Source organism: Gordionus sp. m RMFG-2023, chromosome 3, assembly GCF_954871325.1.
Source record: "Gordionus sp. m RMFG-2023 chromosome 3, tfGorSpeb1-WG-v2, whole genome shotgun sequence".
Lineage (NCBI taxonomy): Eukaryota > Metazoa > Nematomorpha > Gordioida > Chordodea > Parachordodidae > Gordionus > Gordionus sp. m RMFG-2023.
Window position 1 is genome coordinate 19,704,714 of NC_088777.1, and position 26,096 is coordinate 19,730,809.

At 26.1% G+C, this 26,096-nt stretch overlaps 2 protein-coding genes across 2 annotated transcripts in view; one reads left to right on the forward strand and one right to left on the reverse strand.

Annotated features, from left to right (window-relative positions):
• Positions 1-21,925, forward strand: part of LOC135926789 (uncharacterized) — a 41,163-nt gene extending 19,238 nt beyond the window's left edge. The window contains exons 4-8 of the mRNA XM_065462720.1: positions 1,951-2,391; positions 8,198-8,386; positions 9,252-9,368; positions 13,012-13,106; positions 21,749-21,925. Of these exons, the coding sequence (XP_065318792.1) occupies positions 1,951-2,391; positions 8,198-8,386; positions 9,252-9,368; positions 13,012-13,106; positions 21,749-21,925 (1,019 nt within the window). The remainder of the gene's footprint in view (positions 1-1,950; positions 2,392-8,197; positions 8,387-9,251; positions 9,369-13,011; positions 13,107-21,748) is intronic.
• A 2,137-nt stretch (positions 21,926-24,062) lies between these two features.
• On the reverse strand, positions 24,063-25,530 carry LOC135926268 (phosphatidylinositol N-acetylglucosaminyltransferase subunit A-like). Its single transcript, XM_065462074.1, has one exon. It carries the CDS (start codon positions 25,501-25,503, stop codon positions 24,199-24,201), a length of 1,305 nt encoding a protein of 434 aa, XP_065318146.1. The 5' UTR covers positions 25,504-25,530; the 3' UTR covers positions 24,063-24,198.
• Between the last annotated feature and the right edge of the window lie 566 nt (positions 25,531-26,096).

A 26,096-nucleotide genomic window follows, 5' to 3' on the forward strand; every position in this document is an offset into this window, starting at 1 on the left:
TAAACGACATTCTCTACAATTGTTTTCTCTATAAAAGTTTCTCTATATTTGCATTCTCTATTAAAGATTATCTGTAAAGACAGGATACCAATATTTTTTTTTAAAAAAATTTATTTTTCCGTAACCGAATATTATTATTTTTTGAAGGAGTAAAAAGAACCTTTAGAAAAAATGGTTAAACCGGTTCAGTTTTTATATTTTAAAGAAATAATTTTAATATCCAGAATTATATAAACGTTCTCTTATAGTACTGGCGGTCCCGCAACACAAGTTTTTGTAGAAAGGGCTAAGTTTAAATAATATATTTAAAAATGAGTTATTTCGAATCTTATATATTTTTTTTATATATAATTCATAGATGCTTATAATATAAATAAATTAGAAGATGGTTTCAATAAAAAAAAAATATGAACTAAACCTTTATAATTAATTGAACAGAACCGAACCTTTATAAATTTCTTCTCAAGAACCGTAACCAAAACGCAACCATTATAATTTTTTATATACTGAACCTTAACCGTCCCTGCTTAAATGTTCAACGAAATTTGTTGCAATAATTCGGATTTTTTATAAATATATTTATTAATATTTTTTAAAACAAAAAAGTCTTAACCTCATCCCTTTTCATTCGTTATACGCCTTAATTTTATACTATTTACTTTTTTTTAAATCTCTTATTTAGGCCTTTTAATTATATGGTGCCAGTCGCAAAAAAGAGAAGAAAAAGTAATTAAATTATTTAAATTTTTTTCATGGGAATCGGAATATTTCTAAAATATTATTAAAAAAAATATTTAAAAAAAAGATCCCGAATAAAACGTGGGGATTCAAGATGAATCATTCCGAATCTTACATGATTCCATATCCCAATACGACATATATGTTAATATTTTGCTATTAACATATTTTTCAATTAATTTATATAAATTAGATCTTGTTGTTATATTAAAAAGAATACTAACCTCCCTCACCTCAAATTATGATAAGAATGAATATTATTAAATTTAAAAAAGCAAATTAAATTATATTTAGCCAATTGAAAAATAAACATTTATCTCATATTAATTTTAGCGTAAGTATTTATATTCAATCAAAGTAAAATTTATTAATTTTTATAAACTATTTTTATCACCCCTAAATATGGTAATAAATTTTTTTTTATCTCAACCACAATATAGGAGCTCTGCAAATAGTATAAAATAGCTATTTATCAATATCTTCTCATGCCAGAAAATTAATATCCCTCACTAATCCTAAATACTTATTATAATTTAGATTTAACAAATAAATTTAAATTATATTTAGCCAATACATTTATCTCTTATTACAACCCCAAAATATGCCAGTATAAAAATTTTATCTCAACAACAATATTTGAACTCTGGAAATGACATACAATACCAATTTATCAATATCTACACTACATTTTTTATTACAATTTCATATATTTTATGCTAAATTTAATAAAATGAATAAATAATCACTAAAATTTGTCATTTTATATAAAAAAATGTATTTAAAAAAAATTCATATAATAGTTCAAGATTTTATTATTCCCGTCATTCTTGACGGGTCATCAAGTAGTAATTATATAAATAAAGAAATGTTCCGCTATTACATAAAAAATTTGAAAAAAAATAATAAATATAGTTTTATTGATCAAATTGATGAACACCATTTAAAAAAATATATAATCTAATAAAAAGACATATTTTACATCTCGTGAAGATCTTCTAGAGGTTAGCTTTTTGTGTTCCTATCATTAAAGTAATTTTATTTATTCGAATTGAATATTTGTCTTTTTTGTATTCAAACAAAGCGAATAATTTGATATTTGAATTCGTTTATATTCAATTCGTTTCGTCTAACATAATAATAAATATAAATATATTTAATAAATATTATTCACCATTATTTAAATCTTTGCACTATATCTTCTAAAATAATAAGATAAACACAAATTCTCATTGATTTCGAACTTATCTTCATACAATAATTGGCTCCATTTTCTACCTAGTACGATAGACCCCTTTAGATCAAATTCAATTGATGATAGCTTGAATAACGATTACCAGATCAAACGTAATAAAAATGTTATTTGTCTAAACGGCGCTGAGATGGGTCCTAAGATAAACATTTTAAGGCACCCCGACGTGGGAACTCCGGATTTTATGAGAGCTATTAACGATCAAGAGGAAGAAATGTACAAATTGATGTACAAGCATAGTTTACCCTCAAACTTACCTAATATATCATCAACATCTTCCTCTAGTAATGCATTTAACGCGTTGACAGATTCGATTTACATGGGACCAGTTATATATTATAATCCTCGTGCTCACATCCTAGCTCATAATAATTATTCCGATAGTGGAACAAATACAAATCCTGGTTAAACACAAATTTTAATATTGATTAGATGGCAGTTTTTTGTTCAACATAGTAAAATAGTACCCTTTATTAGGGGGGGGGGGATATGCAATAATTTTATTAGAATAGCATGGGGAACGAGTTTTATGATTACGTAACATTATAATTGGGTACCCCCTATAAGACTCTACCCCCCCCCCCACCCCCACCCCCTTTTTGAGTATTTATATATCTCCCATACTCATTTTAAATAAAAAAAATGTCTTTATTTTTTATACAATATTATTTTTTAAATTGATAAAAATAACAATATTTTAATGGGAGGGCTTCCTTTGATCGTAAGATGATGGTATTTTCGTCGAGAATAATATCTATAATAGGTGTTCATATCAAATAAGCAGATGTTTTAATGAAAATATCTTGTCAGATAAATAAATTAAATACCAAATATATTCAAACCTAAATTTGTATATGAAGCCATAGCTATAAAAATAATAGGCATAGCCATGGTCTATAGTTAGACCTGCCATATGTCCCGTGTTAAATAGCGCTGTCCTACTAAATATATATCTGTCCCGCCGAAAAAAACAAGACTAAATATCTCGCCAACATTTCGCCAAATATCTTAAAATCCCACAATGTTATCGAAAATGAAAATATTTTTATTTAAATACATTATAAATAATTATAAGTATATTATTCATATTTTATTAGGTTTCTGCTGATTCGTTTTGCAATATTTTATAGTAAAAAAATTAACTTAGACTGCTAAACTTCTGAAAATATTATAGTAAAGAATACTACCAATTTTGAACTCAATAGTAATGAATAATGTACAATTGTCCACATAATTTCAGTGTTCATTTTGGTAAGAATTAAAGTATAATGAGGAGATTTCATCAAATCGAATGAATTCAAAAATGGCCCTATTAATAAGAGAAAATAATATTATATAAGCCTCGGAATTTGGCAAATAGAGGTCCAAACCTTTTTGCTACCTATGAGCAAAATCTCCAAGTTTACATAATATTTTGGCGAAGATCTTACTCGGGTCGTTTTTTCAGGTCGTTTAACAATACTAACCTGCAGGCTGTATTTACCAATATTGCAGAATGCAGCTAAAAAAGGCAAAATATTTAACTGTCTGATATATGATCAACTCTAAAGTGATACAAAAAAATGTAACAGATTATAAAATAAAGTAAAAGAGCTTAAAATATTACAGATAAATGTGGCATTAAATAGGCAGGCGCACTTCCAGCTATTATATTTCTTTTTGTGACTGAGTTTTTCCTTCTTAAATTTTGAGCTCTTAAAAACTTATTTTATTAAATTTACTAATAATTTTAATCATTTTGAAGAGGAAACGGTAAAAGCATATCTTAACTTGATCTTAATTCTATGTGGCTCTTTGGATCAAACGATAAAAAGGTTTATAAAATAAGGCAATGATAATGAATTTATTATTAATATTGGTATGATGAACAATCATAAGGGTTCAATTATAAAGTTTGTATTACCATAGTAAAATTTTTATTAAGTAAGTGTTCTGATCTGCCATTGATAAAGTTGAAGTATATGGGAGACTGGGGCTAGTAGAACCAATTTTTGCAAAATAGACTCCTATGTTTTCTTATATTATAAAGGATAATATATGAATAGATACCTATAACTATACTCTATAAAGTTGCCATATAATATTTTAAAGAATATAATCATACTAGTTGATAGCACGTCAAGAATGACAGGGAATCAGAATTTTCTCGTTTATTCAATGATAACGTTTAATTGATGATGGATGAATCAGAAATTTTCCTATCTTATAAAATTTGATTCAGAAATTTATATTTATTTAGATGAGGGGTTATCTAAAGTTTTTCATTATTTTTGATAAAATATGTTTATGATTATTTCTTTATTTTGAATTTCTTTTAAAATAAATTTTTATTCATGTATTTGTAATTTATAATCTGAAATTATATTCTTGCTAGAAGAGTTTTGTAGGGCAAAGTTAAATCGAAAATAAGTTATGCAAAACTCATCTATCAAGAATGTATTTTTTAGATTATAAATTGCAAATAAAAATTTATTAAAAAAATGGAGAATTTTAGAATAACCCCTTATCTATATAAATTTCTGAATAACACCTCATAAGATAGGAAAATTTCTGATTCAACCATCATCATGGTGAAATTCATTATTCACACATCATTGAATAAAGGAGAAAATTCTGATTCCCCAACATTCTTGATGGGCTTTCAGCTAGTAACTTATATATTTGATAAAGGGTCTTAAAGGAACCCTAAATTATATGTTAACTTAAGGCATGTCACAAAAGGCATAATTTTATTTTGTTATTTATGCCAAAATAATCATGGATTAATATTTCCTCCATATATACACTTCCCGATGGCTTTCTTTATTTCCTTGTGTACAACAATTTCTTGAAATATTTAGAGCATTAAAATCACAATTTCTTTCAATTTAAAATTCAATAATTATCAGAAATTTTGTGCAATGATTATCTTTGGTTTGCCCATTCTTTTAGTTCAAATAAAGTCAAATGAGATGAGATAATTTAATTATTGAAATTGGAATCCTTCATGGGCCTAAATTTATTCATCAGGCTCAGATCCAGGTCACCAAAAATAATTTGCAGGCCCAGTCCATGTTGGATAAGAAAATCTAAAAAAATCTGCCCAAGCCCATATCCAAAAATCTATATTAAGGCCATCACTTTGATTGCAATACTGAAATTTATTATTATTAGAAGAAAAAAAATACAATATATTTTTAAGTTAGTAACAGTTTAATAAGCTAAATTTAGATAAAAATTGCCCAAGACCATTAAATTTTTGTAAAAAAAACCCATACCTGACCCAGGCGCGTAAGAAAATATATTATACCTGGCATCTCATGAGTCGAAAGTCGACCCATGAAGATCTCTGATTGAAATTTTAAACTATATTAAATCATTAAAATATTTGTCAAAAAAATTTTTTTTAAATCCATTAAAAGTAAAAGCAATATTTGAAACAAATGTTAAAAATGGACAAAAAAATTTAAATAGGTGCAATATTAAATGTATAAAGACATAGCTATATTTTCCTCTTTAGTTAGAACCTCTAAATTGGAATGTTTTCAATGGATAGAAATTAAAAATATTCACAAGTAATCAGATTTAGAAAAGTTTATAGATTTAAAAAAAATAAAAATGTTTCTTTAAATGGGTCAAAGTTGTTGAACCAATTTTGCAACTTTAAATTGTTTATTACAAATAAAATCAGTGTTGAATATGCAAAATATGCTCTTCACCAAAATTGGTCTGATTTCTCTTATATTCCAATTTTTTTTTCTATATTAGATTATAATGCCGAAGTTAAAAGAATCTTTTCCTTAATAAATAGTCAAAGAGAAATAGATTATCCTTGTCTGACAAGATTTCTATAAATTTTTAGAGAAAAGGCCAAATATATTATGAAAAATATGTAATAAAAAAAATATGATTAGTGAGTTATATGAATTTTATCTAATAAAGAAATAATTGGATTTATCAATTCTTTTAACAAAATTTTTCATCCGGACCCGATGGTTTTCATTCTCACTTATAATTTTGAAGCTAATTTAAAGACATATTCTTAATAAGTTCAAAACCAAAATCTGCTTCCATTAACAATTCCATTAATTTATCTAGTTGCAAAATTAGAGACCTATGATATTTCATAAATGTGATAATTCATAAAGCATGGTTTTTAATTTAACATAATTTTTTTTAAAAAATAAAGAAAAAAAGCATATTACATTCTCCAATTATTTGCTCATATTGAAGGCTAATAAGTATTTATACTTTATACATATTTAATAAATATAGGCTTATTTCTAATTTGTCCATCAATAAGAGGGGAATTTTTGATTCATCTATCATCAAATTAAGGAAAAAATTCTAATTCCTTGACAATCATGATGATCTATCAGCTAGTAATCATATAAATGCAAATATTTACTTATTCATAAAAATTACTTTTAATAAAATACATAATCGTATAAAATTCAAATATTTATTAAATTGTTGGATTGGATTCTTCCTTAAAGGTTTTTAATAATGGAAGGCACAAAGCACTCCTTGGTAAATTGTTCTCCAGAGTTTTGAGTAAGCTTGCATCTTCTCATGACATGGATCCATTCTTCAATAAGAATTTTATTGTAAGAAAATATATTTTATAATTAAACATTGTTACTGTGAAAATTTAAATCCTAACCCTCTGATAAAATGGCTATTGGCTTAACATTTGTATGATGATTTTTATTGGACAAATATTTTTTAAAAGAACACTATTGGCTAAACTTGATTGACGTTTTTTGAGGAATATTATATTAGATTTTTGAATTTGAAATTTTGCCATAGCGGGGTTAGGCTAACCACTGCAAGGGGCTTACCAAACCATTAGTTATTTAGGCTATAATGAATTGAAAAGCATTTTTTTAAAATTAATAATGATACGCATAGAATTATTTTATTATTTACTTGTTTAAAATATCATAATACCTTTAAATTGAAGCTAATTACATATAAATATTGAAACTTAATTTCTATTAATTTAATAATGGACCTATAAAAATAGGAATCTTAAGGAGAGATTGTGATTTCTTAGTCTAAATCCTAAATAAAATCATAAACAGCCATGAAATGGTCTTTCCAAAATTTTGAATTTTTTTCCATTATTAACTGCTATAATTGACTGTTATCTATATTTTTTTAAATTTTGATTCGCAAAAATATGGTTAATATTGTAATAAACGATAAATTTATAATTTATGATTATAGAAATATAACGATCCATAAATAAAAATTTTATAAACATGAATTAAAAGAATAAATAAAATGTTATAGCGTTATAAATTTTGATATACTACATACTAGAGAATATATTTTAGAGACACACAGCTCAAGGATAAAATATCAGTTGACCTTAATTTTTTTTAAAATCATTTTTATTAGTATTGTTTGTATTAGAGATCTGCAAAATTAGGCCCGAGCCCGGCCCAAAGCCCGTACGGGCTGGGCTCGGGCCTAATTTTTTAAAAAAAGGCCGGGTCGGGCTTAATATATTAAAAAAAATTTGGGCCGTGTCCGGTCGGGCCTTGGAATTTTTTTAAAATATATCTAAATTTATTTTTATATTGAATTTTTTATGTAAAATAAAAATATTTGATTTTAATTATTATAACATATGTGTCTTTTATTTTGAGTAATTATAAAAATTAATTTCTACATTTAAATAAATTCGGGCCGGTAAATTTTTATTAAAAAAATTTCGAGTTCAAGCCAGGCCGGCAAAACTTTTTTAAAAAAATTTCGGGTTCGGGTTGGGCCGGCAAAACTTCTTTAAAAAATATTTAGGGCCGGGCCGGGCTTGAAAAATATAGCTGACGCAGATCACTAGTTTGTATATCTTATAAAACATACAAGTTATTTTTTGCAATATTAACCAAATGTATGCAATTCAATAAATTTTTATCAGTCATCATTTTGTATATTTATTTTTTACCAGTTATTTTATTAATAAAATAAAATTTGACATAATTATAAAATACACTTATTTTTTGTGATTAATTTTATTCTAAAAATAGTTCATAATTATATCATTTTCTCAATTACAAAATCTGTCCTATATTTTTTAGGAGAAGGGTGCTTAGATCATGTACCCCTCTCTTATAAGGGTCTCAGAGTCATTGGCTTATGGGAGGGGGAAGGGAATAGAACGCACTAATGTAACTAAAGCTGAAAATGGTTTTATTATAATTTTATTAATTTTACACCCTCAAGCGTTTCCTGTTCTTCCACCCATAATAAGCGATATGATTCATTATGCCAATTACAACATGAACAACAATACAATAATTGAAAGGAGAAAACAGGATAATATAAATACCTGTAATCATAGCATATGTAAGGGTTTTCATCAAAACTCACAGATTCATTCTTCCCTATTTAGGCAATGGTCGTCGCCGCAAAGTAATAAATATAATTTTTATAGTTTGATTTAAAATACCATAAAAACATTCCTAACATTTTTAAGATTTTTGTGAGCTAAACATAAGATAAATTTCCAGTTAATTTTTAACACGTATCAAAATGTGATTTATTTTCAATTTATTTTAAAAAAATTTTAAATACAATTTAGTTTTTCTAATTTCTAATCACCATCCTCGCAAAAACAAAAATTCATATGGGGTCCCTCCCCATATTTTATAGGCCCATGTATCTGCAAATATTTAGCTTTGGCCTTCCCCTTGCGGGGGTGTCTGTTACGCCTCTTATAAGTCAGCATGACCATGCTTCGCAAAGATATTTGAAAAGGTGGCCTGTTCCATAATTTTTATTACACTGACTGTAAAATTATTTTATAGAATTTTCCTGGCTCCTTAGATATTTTTGTTTAAATTGTCCGCCTCGGCACCACAGAATAATTAAATGAAAGAAAAGGACATAAATTTGCCTAATTCTAAACTTTTAAAAAATTGTGGCAAATTTTGCGCAAAGATATTTGAAAAGGTGGCCTGTTCCATAATTTTTATTACACTGACTGTAAAATTATTTTATAGAATTTTCCTGGCCCCTTAGATATTTTTGTTTAAATTGTCCGCCTCGGCACCACAGAATAACTTTATGAAAGGAAAGGACATAAATTTGCCTAATTCTAAACTTTTAAAAAATTGTGGCAAATAAATATTTTCCACAAGTTCTTCAGCCCTATATTTTGCTCAGGTCCGGTTCTGTTTCAAAATCTTTTGCCCTGGCCGTGCTTAAATGCGAATAGTCCAAATTAGAAATAAATTTCAGAATTTTTATTCTATAAATCTAATTGGTAAAATTTTAGTGGGAAGTCACAATCATGGCAGATATTTTGAACGCGGAAACAGGCCTAAATACCTAAGCAAGGATCATTTCTTGAAAGCAGAGGGAAAACCATTATTCTATCAATCCAAAAAACGAGGTTTATGTTTAGATTTATGATATGAAATATGTGTTTATACATATATAATTTAGTAAAATGCTATTTTTACCAATAAAATTCCAAATGTCTATCCTATCCCTTATAATTCATTAAGTTTATATTAACTTACTTTTTTAGTTTGGAAGGAATTAATAATAAACCTTTTTAGAACCCACCATTAACAAATTAATATGTAACATTTTATGCTGGGATGAAGCCTATTAGGAAATTAATCAAATTAAATTTTTTATACAATTTTATTTATTCAATCTCTCAATTTTTTAAACCTGAAAAACCTGATATGGGCGTGAATTTTAGACAATTTTATCTTGTAACGACTCTTAATTTATGTTAGAATGCTCGATATTTCATATGAATTATAAATACACAAAGGTTTATGACAAAAATTTATGAAATTTATATGGTAATACTCAAGATATGCTAGAATATATTTCCGCACAAATATAATTATTCAAATTCTAAAATTGCCTTCAGTTAATGATTTTAAATTCTAACTCGACATTATAACAAATTTTTTTTATACATTTTTAATTATTCGAAGGGACATAAATTAAGATTAAAATTTTATTAATTTATATACTAGAATTAAAAATTATAGAAATGCAGATTTTCAAAAAGCTATAAAATAAGATTAAAATTTTAGTAACTCTAATTGATATAATCAGCAGAATTATAATTTATACAACATTAATTAAATCGGTAGGTCTATTTATCGCTCAGCTAACCACATAATAAGTCATTTATTAATAAATATCGCTCGGCTGGGAAATGTCGATCAGCTAACCACATAATAAATTATTTTTTATTTAAATAACGCTTGGCTAATAATTACATAATAAATTATTTACTATCAAATATAACTCGGCTATCCTTTATTTATGTATAATATTTCCAATTATATTCCAGTGAGCTTTCACTTTCCTAATATTAATTGAGAATTAATTAATTTTTATAAGTAAAATAAATGTTTGGACAGGTATAAAAAATTATCTATTAAATATTTTAGCTTCAATACAATTATAAAATTAAATATACATAACTTATTTTTATTTATAAAAGTAAAAAATTAATATTCAATCCGCTAGATTGCATCTTTAAATATTTTTAATTTTTATCATAAAATATAAAAATAATATTTTTGAATGTATTTAATAAATTTTGCCATATTCTATGGTGATGGCTATAATATTTACAATCATAATTATAAATCATAAATATTTTTACAAAATTGATATAATGATGCTGTTATACTAATATAATTGTTGCGTTAATAAAATATCTTGTTCGACAGAGAATTAAATATAAATTTAGGGTAATAAAATTATCTTCAATATTCTAGAAATATAGGAAATGAGCAGGGGAAAATAATGAAAAAAATAAAGAATAAAATTAATAAAATATATTTTTTCGAGTCATTTCTGCTTAAATTCTACGTCGCTGATGAAGTTTTTTGAGCATTTTGGTTTTAAAACAAATAAAGTTTTATCTAATGAATGTAATTTGTCTTTGCTTTGGCTATAAATTATTTAATGTATCATGACAATCTATCGATTCGGGTATTTAAAATAAATGCGATATTCATTATTTAAAAAATATTCTCCTTTTCCTGAAAAGGATTTTGTAACATTGTTATATCTTTAATTTTTTCGATTAATTCTTTTAAAGGAGGTTTTTCCAGTTTATATATGATTTTAAAACGTAATTCATAGATTCGCAGTTGTTATCATTCCATAAATATTTTATTTTAGGGAAATGTAAACATGTTCATAAATCATTTGAAATTTATTTTTTAATGGCAAAAAAATATATAAATTCTCATTATTACAATAATTGTATTTTAATTTTTCATTATATATTTGGTCATTCCGAGAAAATATAAACCTATTAAAAAAATATCCTGTATAATTATTTTAGACATAACAGCATTTGCACCTTGTTTTTTCGACAAATTATAGTTAATGCTATAAAAAAAATTGTATTTTCAACATGATAAAACACATTCAAAATAATATTTTTATATTTTATAATAAAAATTAAAAATACTTACGCTATCTAGCGGATAGAATATTATTTTTATACTTTTGTAAAAAAAATATTTTCCGGTCATGGGTTACTTTATTTGAATATTTATTGATAGCTGAGCATTATTTAAATAAAAAATAATTTGTTGAGTGCTCATTGGCATTTCCCAACCTAGCGATATTTAGTAATAAATGATTTATTTTGGGGTTAGCTGAAAGAAATTTTTTAGCCTAGTGAATTCGTTTTGAAATAAATTGAGTTGGCCTCTATCATGAACCGATGTACCCAAGCCTTAGGCGTAGCCAGTGGGGGGCAAGGGGAAATTTCCCCCCCCCCTCAGAAATTTATCACTTTTGTGAATATCATTTTAAGCTAATAAAAAATATTTCCCTTAGTCCTTCCCCCACTCCCTGACCCTCAAAAATGTATGCATATATCTTAATCAATAATTTGAAAGAAAGAATGTAAAAGTTGATATTTTTTTATAAAACTATTCATCATAATTTATACATTTTTGGAAAAAAGCATTTATATATATAAAAAGTGAACCAAAAATGTTTTTATAGAAATGGAATATAAGCCAAAGATAAGTAGACAAAAGTGAAATGTATTATAATTATTAATAATAGATCCATAAAATTACTAAATAATATAATATATCAAATATAATTTTTTATAAAGTGAGTAATTTAATTTATTTATCTTAATAAAAGTAAAATATAATTGTAAAACTATTGATAAGTTAAATCATAAATTAAATAAAAATAATTAAAGCACTATACAAACAGTGGAATATTATATGTCGTAGATTTACAGTATATCTAATTTTATCAATTATCATATGACAATCAAATAATTTTTACCAATATAGCGAATTATATTTTTTAAAGAAAACTATAAAATATTGATAAGGACATGAGAAAATATCTTTTAATGATATTGTAGGATAAATAATAAGAAGATTAATTTTTATTATCATTTTTTATTTAAAAATAAATAGATGGCGTTAAATAATTGAATGCAAATTGTTGCTGTATATATTATCAAGAACATTGATTAGAAAAATTGTTAAAATATTAACTGTAATATATTCTCTAACTGTCAAATATGTCTGTAAAAGTATAATTTTACTTAGTATTTTGTAACTGATTCTATATAAGAGGAATATCAACTATATGTTTACTTACTTTTTAAATAAATTTCTTATACTTGTTTGGAATAAATTATTACCATGCTTTTATATTAATGTATATACAAGTAATTTATTATATTTTATATAAACCAATAAAAATATATTTCATATTTGTTCCATGCTTATTTTTTTTATTAAAATACCTCCTATCTTGTAAAATTATTTTATGACTATATATAGACTAAGGTAACCCGGCCGAAGGCCCGCCCAAAATAAGGTCTGAGTAATTTTTTAATCCCCCCCCTTTAGGAAAATCCTGGCTACGCCTATGACCCAGGCCTCCCTTAAAATGTTGATTAAACAAGTCTGCATAGGGAAAAGGACATTATTTTGCTAACTATTGAAGTAAAATAAAATTTACATCATGTGATGTGATCCTGTCTTTAGTATATATTATAAAATCTATAGATACTTTGGTCAACATAACTAACAACCGTAATGGTGAATTAAGGCTAATTGAAAACAAATCGCATCATTCATCAAATTTTAAAGATTATAATCAAGTTAGTTTTTTTTTAAATTAATATTTCGTTAAAACCGATAACTTAAATTTACGGGAATCTAATCTTACGGGAATCTAATCTCTTTATTGAATATCGACATCAAGCCTTATATAAATTTTACCTATTAAAGTATCATTTCAAATGTAACAAGTGTTGTCTTAAATAGATAAATCAGTTTAAAATTGATACTTTGCAGAAATGATAAACTTTACGTTTAAAATTAAGCTATAATTTGAAATAATTTACGAGGAAAAATATTATTCCATATAAAATTTAGCTAATAAAAATTTAATTTTTTAAATAAATCGATTTTTTTAATAAGGTGATTAAAGGCCGATTTGGATTTTAAGAGTCTCCAAGTAGCTTTCATATTAGCCGGATCTTCCATAACTAAAGAACGCACTTTTGTAGGATTTAATTCTTCATTTATTTTTTAAATTGCTTGGAAATACAGGGTTTCCCATTCAAAAAAGGAAAAGTTTCAATAATAAAAGGAAAACGTTCTATCAAAAAAGGAAAAGGTCCAATCGAAAAAGGAAAAGTGTCAATCAAAAAAGGAAAAGTTCCAAAGACTTAGGAAAAAGTTTGATCAGAAAAGGAAAAGGTTCAATCAAAGAAAGTAAAGAGTCAAATAAAAAAGGGAAAAGTGTCAATCAAAAAAGGAAAATCGTTATTTTTTAAATTTTTTTTCTTGTCAATTTTTCTTAAATTTTTATTTATTTTTATTATTCCTTCTTATTTTATTTCTATCTTGCGATTTACTTTATTTTTCCTACTATATCTTTTCTCAATTTATTTTTCTTCTCATTTTTGATGCAAGGTTTCCCATTCAAAAAAGGAAAAGTTTCAATCATAAAAGGAAAAGGTACAATCAAAAAAGGAAAGAAGTCAAAATCATAAAAGGAAAAGGTTCAGTCAAAAAAGGAAGTGTCAAACAAAAAAGGAAATTCAATCAAAAAAGGAAGTGTCAAACAAAATAGGAAAAGCAATCAAAGTAAAATTAACATTAAAAAAGGAAAAATTGTTATTCTTGTCAATTTTTCTTAAATTTTTATTTGTTTTATTATTCCTTATTTTATTTCTAACTTTTAGCGATTTCTTTTCTTTATTTTTCTTGCTATATCTTTTCTCAATTTATTTTTCTTCTCATTTTTGATAATTCTTTTATCTTTTTAAAAATAATTTATAAATTTTCCGTTATTTTTCTTCACCTTTCTGCTCAATTTTTTCAACAATTCTTTACTTTTTTTTCATCATACATAACAATAATTTGACTTTTTATGATTTTTTCTCCTTATATTGTAATCTTTTACATACATTTCTAACCTTTTCAAACTCTTTAATTCATTTTTAATCTTATTATTTTGATCTTTTCTCAATTTTTTTTTCTCATTTATGATAATTCTTTTTAGGAATTATATTTAATTTTCACTAAATTTTTGGCAGACAATTTTTTTATATTTGAATTTTTTACATATCAAATTATTTAATTACAATTACGATATATATGTAATATAGTAAGAAACAAAAATTTATATTAATCATTAATAATTCCCCTTCTTCTACATTTTGGAATACTGGTCTCCATATTTCTAAAATGATTTATTGCATTCCCCTCATATATTCCTCTCTCTGCATGCTCTATAAAACGATCCTCCTCGTTATTGTTTGATTTCTGACAAAATCCTTTCATTGAAAAACATATTTTCAATTGGATTAAGATAAGGACTGTAAGGTGGTAAATATTTCAATGTATGTTCTCTTCTTTCTATCGATTCCCTAATTGTATGATTATGATGAAATTGAACATAATCCATCACAAAAATCATATTCATCATGTTACCTTCTTCATGATTTAATATTTCAATTACAAAGTTGCTAAAGTATATAGCGTTACAGGCAGGGGCGGACTGGCTATAAGACCAGGTGGGCATTTTGGCCACGTGGCCGCGAGGAATTGTCCACTTTTAAGGCCGATCAGAGAAAAATATAACAAGAGGCCGTTAGAAAAAAAAAATTATGTTCACATTATTTTCTCTTATCATTAATTTATTTATAATGGTAACTATTATTTGAATATCATATTCCTTGAGAATTATCATGTCGTTTACTATATTTTAATGCATAAAATATTAATAACGTCGCTTGACGTCATACATCATTACCACGAGCTCTGTTTTTTTTCAAGTGACTTAAAAACGCTTCCTTTTGAGTTTGATTAGAGTAAAAGATAAGTTTTGATTAATTTATTATATTTTCATACATTAATTTATTATAGAAATAATAGAGCCAACATTTGTGATTGTATTTCTTGTTCTTAATTCATTGAAATTAAATAGAACCTAGGTATAATAATTTTAATATAATAAATTTTTTGATCAATTTGATTTTCTATTGTTATTTTTTAGTATTAATTAATTGATTGTTAATTTATGTTATTTTAATACTAACTAAGCTCAACGAACATAGATTGTTAAAATGATTACAACAATATACTTATCATTTGCAAAATTTTCAATAAAATTTATTGTATAAACCAAATATATTAATCAACTTTATATAGCTATTTTTTACACATATTTATGATCATTGAATGAGATGTATGTAAAAAGTCAAAAGTAAACAACTTATTTATATTTCACAACCCATATACAGTATGTTTTTTATTACTGGCCTGGCTGGTTCAACAGATTTTTATAAAAATAAGTAATTTTACATGAAAAAATATATAACATATTAAAAAATAAATGTGCACAAATAATAATAATAAGAAGCCTATTATATATTAATAATGTAATATCCAATCTTCGTTGGTGTTATAAATGAGATATAATATATATTATTAATGTTATAAATGTCATATATAATTATGATGCTTGACATTATTGATATTGATATGTAATATACGAATTTCGATACATATGTAACACACAAATTACCATATTGATATATATATGTAATATACAAATTCCATAGTTGGGATTTAGCTAATTTTTCAATTTTCTCATCCGTGCTTGGAGTCAAATGCCTATGAATATCCAAAAGAACCAAACCATTCGATCTAATTTCTGAAGTTGTACTTCTTCTTAGGAGGGTTAGGGCTTGTGCTAATATATTTAATAATTTTAATGCATTGGGAAAATAATCTAAAAGATGTTTAAAATAATGCAAAGCATCCAGAGTATTTTTTGGGACTCTATCAACCATAGTTAATTTTTATACCATAGTTGGCATTCAGCTAATAAGGCATCATAATATGCTTTTTATTATAAAAATACTAAATATTTTATTATTTTTCTATACCATCTGAAAAAGATTGGGAAGGCTTTTGTGGAAGTAATATTTGTTGGTAGGTGCTGCCTGATGAATTAAAAACCGTTCATTTATTTAAGTTATAAATGTATCTAAGAAACGGATAAAGACATTTATTTTATAATACTCTTCTACTGACCCTATATTAATGTTTAGACGATGAGCTTGTCTTGCTGCAAGTCGAGGGAGACAAATATTAAACTCGTATAGCTCTGCTCATATAAAATGTGAAATTCTTCATCAACATTAGCCCTAATTTAATTTTTATTTTTCTTTTTAGCTTTCACCTTTTCTGGTGATAAGCTCCTTCATTATCTCTCTCCACTTTATGTTATTCATGCTATCTCTTTTATTTAATTTATACTTCTTCATATTGGCTCTAACTTTATGGCCCCATTGAAGTTTTTTCCTTTTTACGTTTACCCATCACTTCCAAACTCAACCTTATTTCCTATATAGTTAATTGTGTGCCCATACCACCTAAGTCTGTTTACCATTATCTTAATCTTATTGGGCACTACCTATAAACTTCCTAGTATTCTTGTACTTCGCACCTTATCCTTTCTTGTTACCCCAGCAATCATCCTTAGCATTCTCATCTCCATAGTTTGTAGACTTCTCTCGCCTGATCCTTTGGTTGGCCATGTTTACGAACTATATAGAATAGTTGGTTGTACTATGGAACTGTAAATTTTTCCCTTCAATTTGTGTGGGATTCATTTGTCAAAGAGCACTCCAGATAAAGATCTTCACTTTAACCACCCTTGATTAATTTTACTCTTTATCTCTTTCTCTATTGTGCCGTTTGTTTGTATGCCCAAATATTTGCAACTTTCAATTGGCGATATCTGCCATTCATTTATATCAATGCTCTCTGTTTCATCTCCTAACCATATACTCCGTCTTTTCTCTATTTACTTTTAGTCCGTGCTTTTCTAGGATATTTATCCAATTCACTAATCTTTCATTTCATCCTTAAATTCAGCAAGTATCACATATCATCTGCAAATATCATATTCCAAGGGACTGTTTGAGATATAGACTGTGATAATACATCTATTACTGTTGTGAAGAGAAGTGGGCTGAGAGCCGACTCTTGATGAACTCCCTCGGCTATTGTGAAGCCTGTTGAAGTACCAGTTGTGCTACGGACCTTGTTGTATGGCCCATATACATATCCTGCATTATTCTTATATATTTTTCGGGAACCTTTTTGTGGCGTAGCGCTCACCAGATAAGTTTTCTTGGAATTCTATCGAAGGCCTTTTCTAGATTGAGATAGACCATGAATAACTTTTTGTTCTTTTCCCTGTATTTTTCGCTCATTTGCCTAATTGCGTGGATTGCATCAGTCGTTGATCTCCCAGGAATAGAGCCAAACTGAGTCTCTCCTATTTTGATTATGTCTCTTAACCTTTTTTCTATTATTTTTTCATAGAGTTTAAGACAGTGTGACATTAGTTTTATCCACCTGTAATTTTGACAATTGTGTGGATCCCCTTTATTTTTGAAGATAGGAACTAGATAGCTCTGCCTCCATTTTTGAGGAATCTCTTAATTTCCCAGTATTTTATTGTACAGATTTGTGAGGATATGTATTTCATCATCTCCTAGGGCTTTAAGGCTTTATATTGGAATATCATCTGGACCCTTAGCTCTTTTATTTTTCATATTCGTGAGGCATGTGATTATTTCTTGTTCTGTTATTGGCTGTTTAAGGTTTTGACATTTCATCTAGACGTAGTATGTGGGGATTAAAGTTGAGAAGCTCCTGAAAATATTCTTTCCATTGTATATGTTATCGTATGCCATTGCTTTGGCCCTAGCCACCGCCTTTGTATTTTTTGTATTTTGTCTTATTTGGGTTTTTGGATTTGTACCATATTTTATATAGGGCTTTTTTCTCCTGTATAGTGGTTTGTACCTCTTCATTCCACCACTATCGTTCTTTGTATGATTTGTTGCCTCCCTTTGTCAAGCCTAGTGTCGATTTGGCAGTGTCTATTACTGTTATTGATTTTAATCTACCCTATTTGATACATGGTTCAAGTTTAATCTTGTTTTAAGTGGATTTATTATTAGGTGTAAATCTAATGAGTTCTAATAAAATACTCTCCTCTATTCTCAACTCAACGTCTCGATTAAAAAATTGGTATAAGTATTGAATCCAATAATTTGCTTGCTTCCGAGGAAATATCTCTTTCAGTCCATTGTGATATTTCAGTAAGAGAATTATTAATCGTCTCTTCTAACTCCATAAAAGCTATTACTGCTTGATGGCGAAGACTCCATCTCGTTGGACAAGCTTTTCTTTCTCCTTTTTGGACGCTGTTTAAAATATTTTGTCGCTGGGATATTTTATTACAGAATCCCCTAAAGCTTTAAATTTTACAAGATTACGAAAATTACCTTCATTATTATTATTTAAGTTCAAGCTTCCTGAATCCAAATGGTCACGTAATGCTAGGCCCAGCCACAATATAGAATGACCTTAAAAGTTAGTTTGATCTTACATCTATTTTCTTTTGCTATTTTAATCCTATTTTTGTCAATATGTGATGAAATGGGAATCATATCCTCACTTAGAAATAATTTGAAGAAATCATCAGTTCATAGCTTTTGTGATTATGATTGTGAAAGATTTCTCTAACAGGAGTCTTAACAGTTAAGCTTAACTAAATTTCTTCCATCATATCTTGGGCCAAACAGAACACATATCTTGCAAGTCTCGGATAGAGAATGCTAGCCATAACCATCAAGTAAAAGAGCTGTTTTGAAATTTTAACTTTCGATTAGCACATAAAGTTTGTGGATATTGAAAATTGAGGTGTGGAATATAAATATATTATAAAATAAATATTTATCATAGGTTTCTTTATTACCTTTTTAAGAAGTGTATGTCTTTCTTCTAGGCTAAATAAAATATTATAAAATTATTTGTACTTTTTTGCTTTTTTTGTGTTGACTAGGATTTTCATCATCATGGTTTAAAAAAATTTCTTATGTCCTTGATTATTATTTGACTAGAAATTTGAAAATGATAGATAAATATTATGCCACTAGAAATTAGAAAATAATAGATAAATATTATGCCAAAAACTTGATTAAATAAAATAACTTAGTAAATGAATGTGATTAATTAAATATATATTTAAAAAGAAAGAGATAGGAATAAATACTATAAAAGATAAATTAATATAAACAATAATATTTTTTTTAAATATATCCGGCATTTTCATTTTTTGGCTTTGGGAAGGGGGGATATTTGCCCACCCCCCTCTCCCCGCTGCGTACTCGCCTGTAACAACCCTTTCTCATTATTTTATCTATCTGTTTTTATGACAATATTAACTTAATTTGGTACAATAGATATAAAATATATTCATGAATCAATGCACATCATTAAATTCTATATTTTGATTATTTTATTCTAAAAATAATGTGTAGTTTGTTATGGCAAATATTTTTACCCCGCATTTAACAAGTTATTAACATTCTTTTACAATTAATCATATATGTTATAACTAATTTCCTCATTTCAATTTTAAATCTATTTCGGTTCTTAGTATTGTATGAATATTATACACACCAAGTGGATTTATTTTTTTTTTGAAAAGAAAATTGAATTTGGAAGTGTAAATATGTCATTTGTCACTTCCTTTAAAGGCTAAGGTGTATAAAGATACTACCCTCAGCTTAATGCAGACATCTGCTTAATATTTATAGATTCTACCACATTCCACATATTTTGCTTATAAATGATACCGCACTTATATTGAATTTAATATAACCTAAAATGATTTATTATCACTACTTTATTATTACTAAAATTTGGGCTTGATATTGGGCATTTAACAAGTAGGCAACAATGTGAGCTGTTGAACTGAGATTTTTTAAAACTTATTTAAAATATTTTATTTCTGGCGGGACCCGATTGAATAACATGCTGTTATAAAGGATTATTTTTAACGTGGGTCAGAGTACTTTTCCCCCTTGATAACAATGATATAGCTAAGAGTTATGGTATATTTATGAACTTTAAAATTTTTTTATCCAAAATTGTTCATCGGTCTAAATATCACTAATTTTTCTTTGACCTATTTATCACAAACAGTTTCTTCAGCAACGGATACTTTTAAAAATTTTTATTTGCAACATTTTTTAGAGAAATCACATCGTGAGCTGAGCTTAATTAAATAGATTTGATGTTATTTCGAAAAAAATTAATATATGTTAATTAAATAGGAGTATACCCGTTCAAAATGTTTAAAATATCTACAAAAGCTTTATCTAGGAGAGGTTTCGCCAACTGTTTTTGACAGGGTAATTTATTAATAAGGTGTATTCTTTTGATATTTCCCATAAGAATTTTCACTGATGTTAAATAGTAAATTGGCGAATACAGCTTTTGTAAATATTTTATAATAATTGTAATTTATTGTTGTTATATTTACAAAACATTTCATACTAACTGGATTCTTCTTTATCTTATATTTGGTCAGTTTGTTAAAATGGAATTAAAATCAAAATGTGGGATACACTTGTTAAAGTATTGTCTAGTTGAGTAAGCTAATTCTTGATTATGTTTGAACTACTATCAAAAATATCATTATTTTTTTTATTAATAACATAATTTTTAGGGATTAAATTCGTTAAGATGGCTTGACTAAGATCGGGCATATAGCACTATGATTTAATAATGTTATTTCATTCCAGTGGCGTAGCTAGGAATTTTACTTAGAGGAGGTCCATACATATAAAAGTCTGGGGGGCTTTGGCCTCCAGACCCCCTTTAACGGGTCTTCGGCCGGGTTTATCTTAAAAATTATAACAATATATTCGACATTGTATAATATACATATTTTTTAAATTCATCAATAATATATTATTATAATTTAGTAGATTATTCTCAATAAATTTATAATAATACTATCCAGAATAATTTCAATAGTATAATAATATCCTTCCACAAACATCAAAAATAGAAAAATATAAATATTCATGGTATTTATTTGATATTAAGTCTTTTGAAGGCATAATCTAAAAAAAAAATTTTTCTCTGGGAGGGGTCCAAATCCGGAAACCACTCCCGTAGCTACGCCACTGTTTCATTCCATCGAAGTACACATGAAAAAATTATGAGTTTTACTTAGTCCCAAAAATAACATTGTAGAGTATTTTGGGCGTTCAAATACATTTTCGTCCGATTTGCCAACCCTACTTTTAAAGAAGAAAAATGTAAAGAAAAATGGTTTAGCAAAAATAGGACACTTATTTGTTTATATAAATTTATCAAAGATTATTTATCTAAATTATTTTATTCTTTAAAGAAATACTCTGAAAATCCTCTTCCGAATGTCACTGAATTGCCACAAAAATTTAAAAAGGATTCAATTGTATTTCGCTTTTCAAACGACACGGCTCAAAAGTTTAAAGATGATAACAAAAAGGTTTCGAGAAATTATTCATATCAAGATGATAACCTGATTTATAAGAAAAAAGAATAAAAAAGAGATTCTGTTAATTTTTAATTCGATCTGATCTAACAATCACTAGAATAATTAAGCATTATCGTTTGAAAACTATATTAATTGTAAATTTTTAATTTAACTTTTAAAAATATATTTTATAAAAATTATTCGAAAAAAAAACAGAAAAATTTTTAATCAAAAAATATTAATAAAAAATAATACCTTTTCTAAACGATTGGTGCAATGTTAAATACAAGCTTCTTTTAAAAGTAGCGCGTAGCTATTTTTTTTCAGTGGTAACGATATTGATATTTTTAAAAGGCGATTATTTATTTTTCCACTTTTTTTATAAATAGTTTTCAGTATGATAACAAAATTAACAGTATTTTATTAATTTTACCAGTATAAATAATAATGTATCAGTATTTTCGGTTTAAGTATAAAAAAATTTGGTATTTTAATAGATTTACCAGAAAATATATTTTTTTTTTCAGTATTATTGATTTATAAGTTAATTTGGGTTTTCTCCATTATTTAAATTATATTATCAGCAAACAAAGTTCATTATTTAAATTAGTTTACCAGTAAAAATAAATTTATTATTAATTAATTTTTCAATGAAATAAATTTCTTATTTAAATTAATTTACCAATAAAATATATTTATATGTATTTACCAGTAAAATAAATTTATTATTTATACTAATTTCCCAATAATAAATTTATTTGAATTAATATACCAGTGGATTCATTATTTAAATTAATTTTTCAGTAAAATAAATTCATTATTACAATTAATATCTAAATTTTGAGATTTTTGGAAAAATTATAATCACTATATAATGTCTAATTTTTTTAAATCGACCCAAGATTTGTTTGTTGTGATATCATTTTATAAATGATAATAACAATAAACGCCACCTTGCAAATTAAATAGTATTAACTTATATTTTCTTATAATTATTTTAATTTTAATGACTTATTTATATCTATTATAAGAAAATAAATTAATACATAATTAATAAAATATTTAAATAATGTTGCCCCCAGAATTTTCAGGTTACTTAGACATTTTAATTTTGACAAATTATATCTCTCTAACCCTTTGCTCCTATCTGCCCTAACCTAGTTAATATGTTGTTTTTAGAATTCTTTTTTGATCAAATCTTATTTTTACTGGTCAAAATTATTTTTTAATAAAAATAACTTATCAATTTTATATTTAATGATATACAATTATTATTTCATAGTGGAGTCTAAATGTCAGAAGGCTTCATTAATTCGGTTATTTAAAAAAAAATATGATAGTCAAGGTAAATTAAGGCTGATAGAGCGCCTTGGAAAGAGGGATAACACCTAGACCACACATTTTGGGAGAAAGAATCTGACAATTCTTATATGAAATGTTTAGATACAAAAAAGGATTAGCAATTTTTCTAAATCGAGTGGTAATAATTTTTTAAAGATCGATGAGGTCCAAAATATGAATGAAATTCTTGTACCAAAAAGGTTGTTAAAAATTTAAAATAAGGGCCCTGGTAGGGCCGGGCCTGTAGGTCTCTGATTTATATTAAATTAAAAAAAATTATTCATAGAGGTGAACGTATTCGATTTTTGTCAATGATGGTTGAACGCGTTCAATTTTTAGAAATGTTTACAGCACTAATTTAAAGTAATGTTACAAATACCATAGCAAAAAAATATTTAAATAATAACTGTTAATTCAATAATAAAATTAAAGTTTTTTTGATTATTTACCACGAAATATTTTTTTACCTTTAATTTTATGGGAAAATACATTTTTAAATTTTATATGCATAAAAATATTTAAGACCCCCCCCCCCCCACCTTCTTTGGCGATATTTTTAAAACTCCATTGAAATGCAAGCGTTAGCCTCCCTAACATCCATAAATATTATATTGTTCAAGATTTAAAATAATCTTCCAGGATGAATATAAACCCAATTTTTAGGATTTAAAACCAATGAAAATTATAAATTTTTGTTGAGAATGCAAACACAAGATTGGGCAATCTTGATTAATAAATTTTTGGTAATTTTTTTATCAAATTTATATAATTTTTCTATAAAAAGTGTTACAAACATCAAATAATATAGCATAATTTTTTTTAAATTATGATTACAAATTAATATAATCTTTTTATAGCAATTTGGGGGTTATAAATTATATTATATCATTAAAATTAAATGCAAATTTTTTGCAATCTCCACAATTAAGTAGGTAATATTCAATAAATTAAATTTATTAATGAATTCATGATTGTAATTATTTGGAATTCTGTAATCAATCTTAGGGCATATATCTTTTTAACTTGAGAGACTTATCAATATATTTTTTGGGGTAAAAATATTCACAAACCCATAAAAGAATATAATCCAATAATATTATTAGATAAAATAGTTTTCCACATATTGGGCCTGTCATATAATATTTTTTTAATTTATCATATATAGTTGATTCTTTTTCTTGTAAAATATTATCATATATTTTTCCAGTTCTCTGTGCAATATTATCCCAAGAATAACAAGTCTTTACTGTGTTATGTAATATTATAGGTGATGTTTGTTCATTACTTTGACACTTTTTGATAGTATTAATTAATCCTTTTGTTATTGCTTTGACATTAGGATCTACTAAAGTTATATATTCTTGAGGTAATACCTCAGGAATCCCACCCACCTTAGTTGAAACAACTTGCAAGCCACATGAAGCAGCTTCTAATATAGCTATACAAAAAGCCTCTGTAAGGGATGTGTTTAAAAAAATTTGACCTTTTGTTAATATTTCATAAACATTGTCATGTTCAATTTTCCCTAGCAATGATACTTGTCTATCTAGTTGATTTTTTTCTTTCATTTCTTCCAAATCTAATCTTTTAGGTCCATCCCCACCTATAATAAAATTAACATTTGGGAACAAAGAACAAATTTCTGGAATTATATCTACTAACATACTAATACCTTTACGATATACTAATCTACTCATAACAATTATATTTATATTAGTTTTATTAATTTGTTCATGTAGGTCTCTTGGAACAAATATGGTAGAGTCAATAGCATTAGGAATTACAGATATCATTTCAGGTTTAATGTATGCTCTTAATATGGTATTCTCTTTGCTTGTATGTGATACACAGATTATATGATTACAAGTGCATAAAGTTATTTTTAGTAATTGATTAGTAATTATAGAGCTCGCATCAGCAAATCCAAATAGTGAATGCTCAGTAAAAACTGTTTTAATATTTAGTAAATTTGCATGTACTATTGATTCTAAGGCCAGGGCTGAAAAAGCTGAATGGCCATGTAATATTGATATATCTTCTCTTATCAAAATATGCCTGATTAAAGATGTTGTGGAATATAATGTAGGTAGTATACATGAATTATAAAAAGGTATTAATGGAAGGTAATAAATTTTTAACCCATTCTGCAAATATCTAATTCCCTTCCTATCCTCATAACCATGAGTAACCGCAATTACTTTATAACCTTGTTGAATTAAGAAAGTTGACAATTGATAAATATGATTTTCTACACCTCCTGAGTTAGGATAAAAAAAATCTGAAACCATACAAATATTATGATTCATTAAAAAAATAATAAAACATATCAGATTTAGCACATCAGACAATTTATAAAATAACATGCCGTCAAATTTTGACATGCCATTAATTAAAATTTAATGCCGTTAATCTATATATAAAGGGTCGCCGGAGAAGAGGAGGGGGTATCCATTCCCCTCTTCTAAAATTTATCTGTTCTCGTGAATATCATTTTAAGCTAATAAAAAATTTACTCACACAAATTCTAACCCTACGGACATCATTAAAAATAATAACTAGAAAGAAAGTTAAGTTATAATTAATATTTTTTTAAAAATTTGAAAAAAATTTCCCAAGCCTGGTTCCATAATAATTTTGTTAGTTTAAAACTAAGATAAAATTTTAAAAAAATCATAATATATTCAGAGATCTTCATGGCACTTTTTTAATCGGGCCCCGTCCAGGCCTGTAAAAATTTTTTTAGGCCAATGTTTTGCCTATATTATATATTAAAAAATTTCCAAGCGTCCAAGAGCTTAATAATTTTGATTTTTCTCAAGACCAGCCCAACCCATTATAATTTGGAATGGAAATTTGATTTCTTCATCTATGATCTCTAAATCCATAATACTAAACCTAT

Excerpts from the sequence above, each read along its gene's own strand:
- LOC135926268 (XM_065462074.1), bottom strand. The coding sequence starts at position 25,503 with ATGAATCATAATATTTGTATGGTTTCAGATTTTTTTTATCCTAACTCA.